The sequence below is a fragment of the Phacochoerus africanus genome, chromosome 4, assembly GCF_016906955.1.
Source record: "Phacochoerus africanus isolate WHEZ1 chromosome 4, ROS_Pafr_v1, whole genome shotgun sequence".
Lineage (NCBI taxonomy): Eukaryota > Metazoa > Chordata > Mammalia > Artiodactyla > Suidae > Phacochoerus > Phacochoerus africanus.
The window spans coordinates 101,419,974-101,433,373 of NC_062547.1; the positions used below are offsets into that span (position 1 = coordinate 101,419,974).

General features: G+C 32.7%; 1 protein-coding gene across 2 annotated transcripts in view; it reads left to right on the forward strand.

Annotated features, from left to right (window-relative positions):
* Nucleotides 1–13,400, forward strand: part of SLF1 (SMC5-SMC6 complex localization factor 1) — an 82,902-nt gene that overhangs the window by 31,570 nt on the left and 37,932 nt on the right. For both annotated transcript variants that reach the window (XM_047778301.1, XM_047778302.1), the window contains exons 5-7: nt 842–1,004; nt 6,646–6,789; nt 13,180–13,326. In XM_047778301.1, the coding sequence (XP_047634257.1) occupies nt 842–1,004; nt 6,646–6,789; nt 13,180–13,326 (454 nt within the window). The remainder of the gene's footprint in view (nt 1–841; nt 1,005–6,645; nt 6,790–13,179; nt 13,327–13,400) is intronic.

The following is a 13,400-nucleotide window of genomic DNA, read 5'->3' on the forward strand; positions in this document are numbered from 1 at the left end:
GAGATTGGAGTTTTCGTGTGTCAGAGACTCCCAGTTATTCTGGAATGTCAAGCTACCTATACTTGGCCTTTAGATTTGTTAAAATTTTACCTGATTCTTACCTGATTTTGTAGTTGCTTCTTCATTCCTATGCCCTGGTGGCTATGAGATAGTTTCAATGTCCAGTCTTTTCAAAAAGATGGCTATCACTCCTTTGGAAATTAAGGTTTTTGGTTAGCTTATCTCAGTTATCTGATGGGTTTATGAAAAATTATGATTTTGTGCATTACTTGACTATTTCTTATTGTCAGGTGGTAGCAGTGTTCTCTTGTGACTTTCTAAATCCTAATCAAAAATAAACTTTCATGAAAAGTTTTTCTTTTTGGGGGGGATCTTCTGAGTCAAATGTAAAATGCATTTCTTAATGTAGATCAAAGTTTTTCAAAAGCTAATTTTTTAGATGAATGTTGCCAATTTTAATCCCATTTTATGTGGTCCAGAATGATTTCCTTTGAAGTATGTTGCCTTTTGAGATAAATACTTTCTTAGACTTCATTGTTCTTTTGGCTTATTGAGGTGACTTTTCCTTAGGAAATCAACTTAAAATTAAACTTAAAAACTTTTCGCATATCAAGAAATGTGATTTCTTAAATATATCTTCTGAACAACTTATAATTTAAAAAAAAAACAACAACACTGCTTAAAAAAAACCCAACACTGCTGTAATTTCTCTATGGTACTCAGCCCAAACAAATTAATTCCTTTTGGAGTTGTGCTCCTACTCCTAGGAAGTAATTGATTTAGATAATTTTCACTGAATATACTTTTAAAAAATACTTTCTATGCTGACATTTTTATTTAGAGTTTTGGAGGCTGGAAAAGCAAATGTTATTTTACCAAAAAATTCACCAAGTGGAATAACTCATGTGATTGCCAGTAATGCGAGAATCAAGGCTGAACAAGGAAAAGATAACTTCAAGGCTCCATTTTATCCAATTCAGTATCTAGGGGATTTCCTTTTAGAGGTAAGTAAATAGTAAATATAAGTTTATTTTATAGAATATTGATTTAGTGAAATATATATTAAAATCAGTTTATGTTCTGATTTTTGAAAATATAGTTGAAAGTAACTAAAATGACATTTTTTAAGGCAGTCGCTCTCAATCATTTAAATATTCAAAAATACTTCTGATAAATCTGAAAGGAGCTTGCTTGTTAAATTTCAAATGGGTCTTATTTTCAGTGTTTTGGTGATGTTATTACAAAATTAAGCATTTTAAATGAGAGTATAAATAACATGGCAGTGGGCTCTAGTATCATATGAGAATTATTGGGTTATTTTCCATTGGAAAAGAAGGAGCCATTTCTAAGAATTAAAAAATGTTTTCCTGTCCTATTCCTCTACTTGTTTCCCCACTTAGTACATTTACCACTGCTTAAGTTGTTTGACTGGAAATAATCCTAGAAGAGTTCCTCTGAAAGTAAGCAAAGAATAATTTTTTAAGGGAATCACTCAAAGTGGAAGAAAAACTGTAGTTGGTCTAAAAACTAAACCTTGACCTTCTAGGAAAAGCTAGCTTCTTCAGTGTTTACCAATTCAGTGGGTACTATATAAACTTTTATCTAATCATTTACATTGGAGACCTGAGAATCACCTTGAAACCTTCCTTTCCTTTATTCCCCATATCTTGTCAATTACCCAGTCCTGTTGATTTTACTTCAAATAACTCCTACATCAAAACGCTTTTCTCCTATACTACCATCAGAGTGAGTTCATCCTCTTTCTCTTGTGTTCCTGGAATCCACCCCTTCCTTATTACTTTCCTTATTCTACTTTTTTTTTTACTCTTGCTAATTTCCAAATAATTATTAACCTTTTCTTTCTGTATTTCATTCAACTTCATTCAGAAGGAACATCTAAAATGCTCTTTCTGAAACACTTCTGATCCTATCATTTTCCTATTAAAACTCTCCAATGGCTTCTCATTGTCGTAGGATAAAGTCCTAAACCTGTAACATGGCTTTAAGTTCCCTTTAAGTTACTACCTTTGAAACTGTATCTTGATCTATCTTTTTCTATGCTCACAATACTGTAACACAACTGCCTTCTCCCATTTTCTTAAATAGGCTAAGCTACTTCCTACCTCAGTGTTTTCTTAAAAGCTCTTTTCTCTGCCTGAAAAGGTCCTCTCCACTACTCTCTCATTCCCTGTGCCTCCTTGCTTTCTGCCTATCATACAGTTTCCAGTTTTAATGTTGCCTCTTCAAGAAAGCCTCTTGTTCCCCTTATTAAAATAGTTAGGTTAACCTATAATAGCATTATTTTGCTTTATAATATTCATTATAATTAATTGGCTGATTACTTGGTTAATGTCTTTCTTTTCCATCTAAACTAAAAGCACTGTGTCATCAAGGGTAATGTCTATCTTTTCCATAGTTATATGTGAATCATCTTGCATAAAACCTGCATATAAGTTCTCATTTTATATTTGTTAGATGAATAGAGAAATTATGAATGACCCTTGAGTACTGCAAAAGTAGATGTAATATATCATTCTGTAATTACCTTTCCCTGATGAGTAGCACCAAAGTGGATTGGAAATTTGACCTTAGTTCAAAGGATGAATCTGTTTAGCCTATGGATAATCTCATTGTCCTTGACAGTGACTGGGCCTGTGAACCAGTTCTGATTCATGAGACATGAAGAGAGGTATGTGAGAGCCTCTGGGAAGTTTCTTTCTCATTCTAAGAAGAGAGCCACTGGCAGACTGGCATCTGCTAGATGTGAACATGAAAGAATAAGACCTAAATTACTACTAGTAGCCATTCTTTGACCATGAGGAGAAGTAGCCTTCAGATGAAACCCATCCTATTGACAGCAAAGTTTAGAGATAGAATGTAGGCTTTTGTAGAAATGCTTGAGTTGCTTGACTAACCAACCCTAAGATCTGTCTTGGCACTGAACCACCATTGCTATTCTGTGAGGTAATTTCCTGTTGTTTACATTAGTTTGAACTTGGAGCCAAAAGCATCCTGTCTGAATAGTATCTCTATTACATTTAAGGTAATGTTAACTATCAACAGAATGAAAGCCATTCTTAAATAAATTAGAAAAAAAATTTTTTTCTATGGAAAGAAAGGGTTAAAGTCTAATTATATAATATGATTTATCCATAATCTTATTTTGTGGTATTCTGACAACAGTCAGAATTTGCTTCTGAAATACTGAAGCAAAAATATATCAAGCAAAAATAATAAACAATACTCTATTTTGTAGTTGTTTTTAGAATACCTTGTTTCTTATAAGTTCTAGATTAGTCAGCTATGAGTTCTTAAGCCAAATAAGGAAGGCGTTTTGTGATCACTTCTGAGAAGAAAATTGACAATTAACTTGATTTTGATGTCTTGCTTTTTCTTCTACCACTTTGACATAGAACAAAATACATTCCTCATTATGTGGATTCTGAAGTGTCCACTAAGGAAGAGTTGTCATGTAAAATGACTTTGTTATTTTACTTAATGACATTAAGCAGTTGTTTAGGAAGAAAAAGTTAAACTTACTTAACTTTGTGGAAAGCTGCTTAGTAACAGAATCAGAAATTACTTAGTTTAGGTTTTTAGATATTTATTGAGAACATTTGCTGTACCAGGCACTATGTTATCTATGTACTATGGAAAATGAATAAGACCACCTACCAGACTTCAAAGTGCTGCTGCTATTAGTGGCAAAACAGAATGTAGAAACTATTAACTACAATTCAATGTGTAGTGTACATTGGTAAAATTATGTGCAAGGTATAGAAACACAGAACAAATTACTCATGTAAATTTTTTTGGCCTAAGGAAGGCATCACAAAAAGGAGAGGATACTTAGGAATACCGAAAACTTCTTTTGACTATCTAAGAAGGAGAATAAAATGAACCACGGAAGAGTCTTATGGAAATATAGTTAGATTAACAAAATATATGTATATACTTTTTGTGCCAGATCCGCTAATTGTTGACCTAGATTTATAAATTATTAGTTCTTTGACCAAAAGGAAGTCATTTATTGTGTGACTGAATTTCTTCCATTGTATGTAGAAGCTAATACTTAAACTTTGGTTGTGAAAATTACTATGGTATTTCTCGAGGTCATATTTATTTGAGTGATTACCATGTGCCAGGCACTATGCAAAGCATTTTATGCGCTTAATCTTATTTTAAACTTTATGTTCCTGTATGGTATATATTACGGCCCCATTTTATAGTTAGCAAAATGAGGTATAATTGAGGTTATACCTCAGTATAAATGAGGTTAAATAATTTTCCTGTGATCTCACAACTATCATGTGTCAAACCAAAAATTTAAGATCAGGCACTCAATAAATTTTAAGGCTTCTCTCCTGAGTCTCTCTTTTCTTTTCTCATTTTGAGTATTACTAGGTTTCCTTGATACTCACCAGGTCTTTTTCTGGGTAAAAATACTTAATACTGTAAAGATCACCATACACTAGTTACAAGATATCTTTTAAGAATCATGGTATAAATGCTAGTTAAGAACCATGTAAAAAATTAGGTGCTTGTTCCATTTACTTGACCTTTAAGTGCTCCATCTAGTCTCATGAATTCATTCAAGTTGTATGGTGGTGCCATGGCTAAATCAAGGAATAAGATCTGGAGACCAAAGCATATCCGTTCCTATTCTAGGACAGGAGACAAAGTCAAACAGACGAATCAGAAGCCAGGGCAACTGTCATTGCCACACTGTGTTGCACTCTCCTAGATAATAGAATCATTTACTGAATAAGTAAGCTTTTGGTCATCTTTGGAGCATAGCGTTATACTTAAGACATGACTCTCTTTTCCTAGATATAGGAAAATATATATACCTAACTCAAGGTGTAATGCATAGTTGATAGTAAAATAATTATAAAATAAGAATAAATGAATGTTTACATAGATAATGTCTATATTTTTCATAAGAGTAGTCAGTTGGAAAAAGTATTAGTGGCTTAAAGACAATTACATTTTGATCATTTGTTTAGCTCAATAGGAAATAGATTATTTTAAAAATCTTCCACATGTCCTAGTATATTTATGAGGTGATAATTTTTAATTAGTTAACTTATACTGGGTTCTTGAATCATACATTCTAATTCATAGATAGATATATATAGCATCTGAAATGTATGCTTAAGTAAGTTTATTCATCATTAGAAAAGAGTAAGTTCTTGCCTAGTTGCTAATGATAATGGTCTTTTTTTTTTTTGCATATGTATTCTATGTAACTGGAATCTATATGGGATTAAGTCATCCTGTATTTTAGACATTTTTTATGATCTAAGCCTGAGGATTTATCTTCTTTGTCAATCATGTGAGATTTAAAACCAGAAAATCAGTTTATCCCCCTTCAAGTTATCTTTAACAGAAATTGTATGTTTAGTGTAATTCTTTCTTTGTCTTTTTTTTTTTTTTCCTTAGGGCCGCACCTGCTGCATATGGAGGTTTCCAGGCTAGGGGTCTAAGTGGAGCTGTAGCCGCCAGCCTGTGCCAGAGCCACAGGACCTCAGGATCCAAGCTGCATCTGCGACCCACACCATAGCCCACGGCGACGCCGGATCCCCAACCCACTGAGCGAGACCAGGGATCGAACCCACAACCTCAGGGTTCCCAGTCAGATTCGTTAACCACTGAGCCACGACGGGAACTCCTAATTCTTTGATGCAAGGAATAAGAAAGAAGACAGGTCTTCATTTTTCTTAGTTTTCAGTTCCACTTTTCTGAGTAATTGAAGAAATTTAATTGGCTACTCTTAGATTATTCTCTGGTTGCAGGATTGCAGCCTGCTAAAGGGCCCTCATATCCATATAAGAAGCCCAGTACAAGTGAAAGGAAACCAAATATCACACAATAGGCATGATAACATTTTGGCTATATCATAATTGTTCCCCAGGAGGACAATGATTCTTTAGTCCTTTATGTAAAGATGATGAATCTCTAAATACTCTATCATAAGTACATTTTGAGAACTGCCTTGAACTCATCTTTACTCCCAATTCTTTTTCTTACTAAACTTCTAGAATTATATGTATAAGTACATATGTAAGTATTTTTAAAATTTTTATTGGTTGGTAGTTTATGAATTCAGTTTGGACTTCTTGAGCAAGAGAAATAAATTGTTTGAGATGGACTTAGGTGAAGAAAATTGCTTATTGCTATTCAAGTGAAATAAGAGCTGTGAATTTAGCTATTACCCTCTTTTACTGTCTGTGATAGACTTGCAAATAAGAAGTCTTATTAGTAAAAAGCTGAAAAATCTGAGAAATAATCTATAATCATAAAAATTTTTATCTAGATTGTAATTTTAACTTTGTAATAGACCAGATGAAACATTTTTGTTCGTAATTATGCATAAAAATTGTTGATTGTTACTAGACCAACAAAACATTGGCTTTTCTTGAGCTACATTGTTATTATTGCTTTATTATTCAGGATCTTTGTGGTAATGATTTTTTTTTTCCTTGAGAGAATTTACTAGTGTTTAATAACTTTTGATTTAGAAGAGTGTATTTTACCTACTTGTTGGACTACCAAAATATTTTGCAATTATTGGATACCATAAAACATGCATAATGTTGAAGTTATACTTAACTGATTGCCTAAACCGTTTTTACATACTTACAGAAAGAAATTCAGAATGATGAAGATTCCCAAACCAGTTCTGTTTGGAATAACCATAATAATCAAGAAAAAAAAAAAGATTTCAGGAACGATATGGGATTTCTTGAAATGAAAGGTGCCTTAAAAGAAACCATGTGCAAAGCCCAGGTAAAACTTATAGGCTAAAAAAATTGACATTTCTGATTTGTCTTAGAAAATTGTTTGAGAGGCAATATTTGCTGGAAATAACATGGATTTTTGAATCCCAGAGCTGGTATTTGAATCCAGGTCTGTGTTTTATAGTGTATAATTTGAGCATATCAGGCTACTGTCCTGTTTGTTTTGAGACCCTTACTGAAGTAATAGATATATGCATGTAGAAACACACAGAACCTTAAACATAGTGTGTTCTCAGAACATAATTATTTAAAACAACTCTGTGTGTTTAATGTGACAGTGGAGGATATTATGTAATTATCAAAGGATTCAGCAATATATTTATTCGTACGGTCTAAATTCAAGTATTAGGTATAGAACAAGATTTTTTTTTTTATAGTGACACAGGTGAACTCTATTTTGATTAAATATGGAAAATAAAAAAAATATGAACAACCTTAACTGGAGCAGTGAAAAATACCTTAAGGAAGTATATATGTCCCTCTCAAGCAAAAATTTTCAAACATCAGAGCAAAAAAGGCATTATTCTACCCTAGAAAACCTAATGATCAGTTATGTTCAGTTTCACATTGTGGTTTATAAAACAGACTCTCTAATTGATTTACCAAATCATTAGCCTAATAGTTATTATTACTTAGTCTAAAGTAAACTATTTCTTAATGTGACTAGAAAGAAATTAAAAATTCTGTTGTTACTGCACCTGTCAAAAATTTTACAAAGAAAATTCTGGTAACAATTCGGAACTTCTTCAGCTGAATAGTAAGTAGCTTAAGAAACCATATATGGAGAGGTTACATAAAACCTCCCAAGAGTCTAAAATGTTTTTTTGTAATTTTTTTCTGGCTTTTTCAAACTATAATTAAATTTATGTGACTTATAAGACTACTTTCTATGATTGACTATATGTATGTAATATTAATAAGAGGCTTTTGAGTTGATATCTCTGAAATATACATTATAAGCACAATGTAAAAATTTTTACATACAGAAAGGAATTTAAAATAATGAGTTGTCAAAATTTAGCTTTATTAACAAAGAAAAAAGAATCAAATGGCAATTTCATAAAAGATGGGAAAATTATTAAAATACAACTGTAAACATGTTGAATTCATTTTTAGCTCAAAAGAATGTCTGTAAAATGCTCCAGTCAAAAACTCAGACTGGCTAAGTGGATACAAAAACAAAACCCATATATATATATATATATATATATATATATATGCTGCCTACAAGAGACTCAAGTCAGATCTAATAATACACACAGACTGAAATTGAAGGGATGGAAAAAGGTATTCCATGCAAATGGAAATCAGAAGAAATCCAGGGTGGTAATATTTAAACCAGACAAAAGAGACTTCCAAGTAAAAATTATAAGAGACAATGGAGGATATTATATAATTATCAGAGTCAATCAAAGAATATAAAACAATTGTAAATTATGTACGTACCCAGTATAGGAGCACATATATATAATATTAAAAACAAAACTTCTAATAGGCATGAAGGGAGAAATTGACAGTAATGTAATAATGACACCACACTTACATCAATGGACAGTCAGATAATCCAGACAGAAAATCAATAAGAAAACACTGGCCTTAAATGTCACATTAGACCAGCTGGATTTAATAGAAATATGTAGAGTCAGAATATTCCACCCCAAAGCAGCAGAATACACATTTTTTTCCACAATGCGCATGAAGCATTATGCAGTATAGATCACGTGCTAGGCCACAAAATAATCTTCAGTGAGTTTAAGAAAATTGAAATCACATTATGTATCTTTCCTAACCACAATGCTATGAAACTAGAAATCAACTAAAATTAAAAATAAAACAAAACCCCTACAATGATCTGAAATATATGGGATGCAGCACAAGGAGTTCCTACTGGGTGCAGTGGGACTGGTGGCATCTCTGTAGTGCCAGCACACATATTCAGTCTCTGGCCCGGCACAGTGGGTTAAAGGATCCAGCATTGCTGCAACATAGGTCACAACTGCAGCTGGGATCTGATTCCTGGCCCAGAATCTCCAGATACTACCAGGCAACCAAAAAAGAAAAAAAAAAAAAACTTAAAAAAACATACAGAGGCTAAACAATTGATGTATCAGTGAGGAAATCAAAGTGGGGATTAAAAAATAGCTCAGGACAAATGAAAACAAAAATACAATGATCTGAAATATATGGGATGCCACAAAAGTTCTAAGAGAGAAGTTGATAGCAATACAAGCATATCTCAAGAAAAAAGAAAAATCTCAAAAACCTAACCTTATACTAGAGGAACTAGGAAAAGAAGAACAAAAAAACCTCCAAAGTTAGTAGAAGGAAAGAAACTGTAAAGATCAGAGGATTGATAAATGAATAGAAACTAAAACAAATAAATAAATAAGAGTTGTTTCTTTGAAAAGATAAGCAAAATTGATTAATCTTTAGCCAGACTCATCACAAAAAAGGAGGGCCTGAATCAATAACATAGGAAACGAAAAGGTAAGTACAGCTGACCCCTCTGAAATAAAAAGGATTCTAAGAGACTACTCTGAATAATTAGCAATAAAATGGACAACTTAGGAGAAATGGACAAACACCTAGAAATGTACTATCTCCCAAAACTGAGCCAGGCAGAAGTAGAAAATATAAACAGACCCATTACCAGTAATGAAATTGAGTCAGTAGTTTAAAAACTCAACAAACAAATCCAGGACCAGAAGATTGCACAGGTAAATTCTACCCAACATTTAGAGAAGAATTAACACCTACCCTTCTCAAACTATTAGAAAAAAATTGCAGAGGAAGGAATATTTCCAAACTTATTCTACAAGGTAAGCATCACCCTGATGCCAAAACCAGACATCACAGAAAAAAAGGAAATTATAAGTCAATATAACTGATGATCACAGAAGCAAAAGTCCTCAACACATTAGCAAACTGACCCCAACAATATATTAAAAGGATTTTACCATCAACAAGTGGGGTTTATCCCAGGGATGCAAGGATTTTTCAATATCTGCAAATCAATCTGTGATACAGCACAATAACAAATTGGAGAATCAAAATCACATGATCATCTCAATAGATGCAGAAAGGGCTTTTGATAAAATTTAACATCCATTTATGTTAAAAACTCTCAGAATGTGGGCATGGAAGAACCATACCAAAATACAGTGAAGGCCACTTAGTGATAAACCCACATTTGATGTCCAACTCAATGGTGAAAAGCTGAAAGCATTTCCTATAATATCAGGAACAAGACCCCAAAAGGGATCTTGGGGGAATAAGATTAAGGATACCCACTTTCAACGCTTTTACTCAACATAGTATTGGAAGTCCTAGTCACAGCCTCACAAGAAAAAGAAAGAAAAGGAATCCAAATTGGATAGGAAGAAGTAAAAATGTCACTGTTTGCAGATCATGTGATACTATACCTAGAATATGCTAAAGATGCCCCTTTTAGAGCCCATCAATGAATTCTGTAAAGTTGTAGGATATGGAATTAATATATAGAAATCTGTTGCATTTCTACTAACAACAAACTGTCAGAGAGACTGAGGAAACAGTCCTATTTACCATTGCATCAAAAAATTAAATACTTGGGAATAAACCTACCTGAAAAGATAGAAGGGCTGACTCACAAAACTGAGGCACTGGTGAAGGAAATTGAAGACAACACAAGAAGATGTGTTAATATCCTGTGTTAATGGATTGGAAATATTAGTATTATTAAAATGACTGTACTACCCAAAGCAATCTATAGATTCATTGCAGTCCCCAAAGTATCAATGACATTTTTTTCACAGAACTAGACAAATAGTTTTAAAATTTGTATGGAAACACAGAAAACCCTGTTACAGGTAAAACAGTCTTGAGAAAAAAAAAAAAAAAAGAGCTGAGGTAATCATGCTCTCTGACTTCAGGGTATACTGCAAAGCTCTAGTAATCAAAACAGGATTATACTGGCACAAAAGCAGACATATTAGGTCAATAGTATAGAAGAGAGAACCCAAAAATAAAACCACACACTTATTATGATCAGTTAATCTACAACCAAGTAGGCAAAAATATACTATGGTGATAAGACAGTTTTTTCAGTAAGTGGTAATGGGAAAACTATACTGGATATAAAACAATGAGGTTGGAACCTTTCCCCCACCATATCCAAAAATAAACTCAGTTGAGATTAAAGACCTAAATGTAAGACCTGAAACCATGAAAGTCCTAGAAGAGAGCATTAGGCGTACCACTCTTTGACATAAAATGTAACAATTATTTTTTAGGCTCTGTATTCTAAAGCAAAGTAAATAGAAGAAAAAATAAGCAAATGGAACCTAATTAAACTTAAAAACTTTTGCAAAGCAAAGGAAACCATTAATAACATGAGAAAACAACCTACCTAAAGGAGGAAAGTATTTGCAATTGATATGACCAATAAGAGGTTAATACACAAAATATTTAAACAGCTCATACAACTGAACATCCAAAAAAACAAGCAAACCAATTGAAAAATGGGCTAAGTTGTGAATAGACATTTTTCCAAAGTAAATATAGAGATGGCCAACAGGCACATTGTTAATCATCAGAGAAATACAAATTAAAACTACAATGAGGTAGCACCTCACACCTGTAAGAATAGCTATTATGAAAAAGACCACAAATAAAAAATGTTGGTGAGGATGTAGAGCGAAGAGAACCCTTGAACACTGTTGATGAGAATATAAATTGGTGCAGTCACCATGGAAAACAGTATGGCAGGTTCCCAAAAAAACTGACACTAGAACTACCATATGACCCAGCAGTTTCACTCCTGGTTATATATCTGAAAACAAAAATAAAAACAAAAAAAAACACTACTTTGTTTTTGTTTGTTGTTTTTTTTTTGTTGTTTTTTTTTTAGTGCTGTACCCACAGCATATTGAGGTTCCCAGGGTAGGAGTAGATTCAGAGCTGTATCCACTTGCCTGTACCATATTCACAGCAACATCAGATTCGAGCCACATCTACAACCTACACCACAGCTCACGGCAACGCTGGATCCTTAATCCACTGAGGAAAGCCAGGGATCAAATCTGCGTCCTCATGGATGCTAGTCACATTCGTTTCCACTGAGCCATAGTGGGAACTCCAGAAAACACTACTTTGAAAAGATGCATGCACTCTGTTGTTAATAGCAGCATTATTTACAGTTGTTAAGGTAGGTAGGGAACCAAACTAAGTGTCCATAAGCAAATGAATGGATAAAGAAGTTATGGTGTATATGTACAATAGAATACTGCTCCGCCATTAAAAAGGAGGAAATTTTGCCATTTGCAACAATATGGAAGGACTTGGAGGGTATTATGCTTCCTGGATCAAAGAAAGCCAGATACTGTATGATATCATTTATATGTAGAATCTAAAAAATAAACTAATGAATATAACAAAAAGGAAACAGACTCACAAATATGGAGAACATCCTGCTGTATAGGATGGGAGCTATATCTAGTCACTTATGGAGCATGATGGAGGAGAATGTGAGAAAAAGAAAATATGTATATGTGACTGTGTCACTTTGCTGTACAGTAGAAAATTGACAATGCTGTAAACCAGCTATAATGAAAAAAATAATCATTTAAAGAAAAACAGAAAAAAAAAAATGGAGAACAAAGTAGTGGTTACCAGTGGGGAAATAGGAGGTACAGTATAAAGGTGGAAGATTAAGAGGAGGAAATTAAGAGGTACAAACTATTATGCATAAAGTAAATAAGCAGCTACAAGGACATATTTTATAACACAGGGAATGTAGCCAATATTTTATAACTACAAGTTGAATAGATAAATTTTTAAAATTATGAGTCACCTATAACATGTAATACTGTACATCAACTCTATCTCAAAACACAAAAAGTAGAAATACATATGTAGGTAGATACAAGAACTCTAGAGGATGTGTATAAACTTCAGGTAGCTATTTCCTATTCAAAGGTTTTTTTGAGATACTTTGATATGCTTAATAATGGCAAGACTCTATTTGATTTATAGCCTAAATTATTTTCACAAACATTTGGAAAAATAAACATAATGAAGATAACCAAATCTATTTGGACTAATTATATGATGAATTTTTTTTTAAAGCAGAGATTCCAAGAAAGCTTAAGTTAGCAAAAACTAAATTAAATGTATTTGCAAACTCACTATAAACTTTGAGAACTAAAAATCTGTTTTTCTGCTTCATCTTCATAGAACTAAAATGTAAAATAATTCTTAACACTCTTTCCTATATTTAATCTGATGTGTATGTTTATAAACATAAACCTTCCTGCATGAGTTTTTCTGTTGTGACCTTAATGGTTTTGTTGAGGCTCTGGTTAATCTATGGTTTGACTAAAGTATTTTTACTAATATGCAGAAAGAAACAAAAAATCATGATGGAGATGTTAATATTAGTTCTCTTTTGACTGAACATCACAGAAGAGAAAAATTCAAAAATTCTAGTAAATCTTTGAAGTTTGTCAAAATGAGAAATGCCTTAGGAAGACACACATATGGAAATCAGGTAAGACTTTTTAAATTACAAATTATTTATATTTTTATACTTTACTAAATTTACCAAATATAGTGTCATTTATG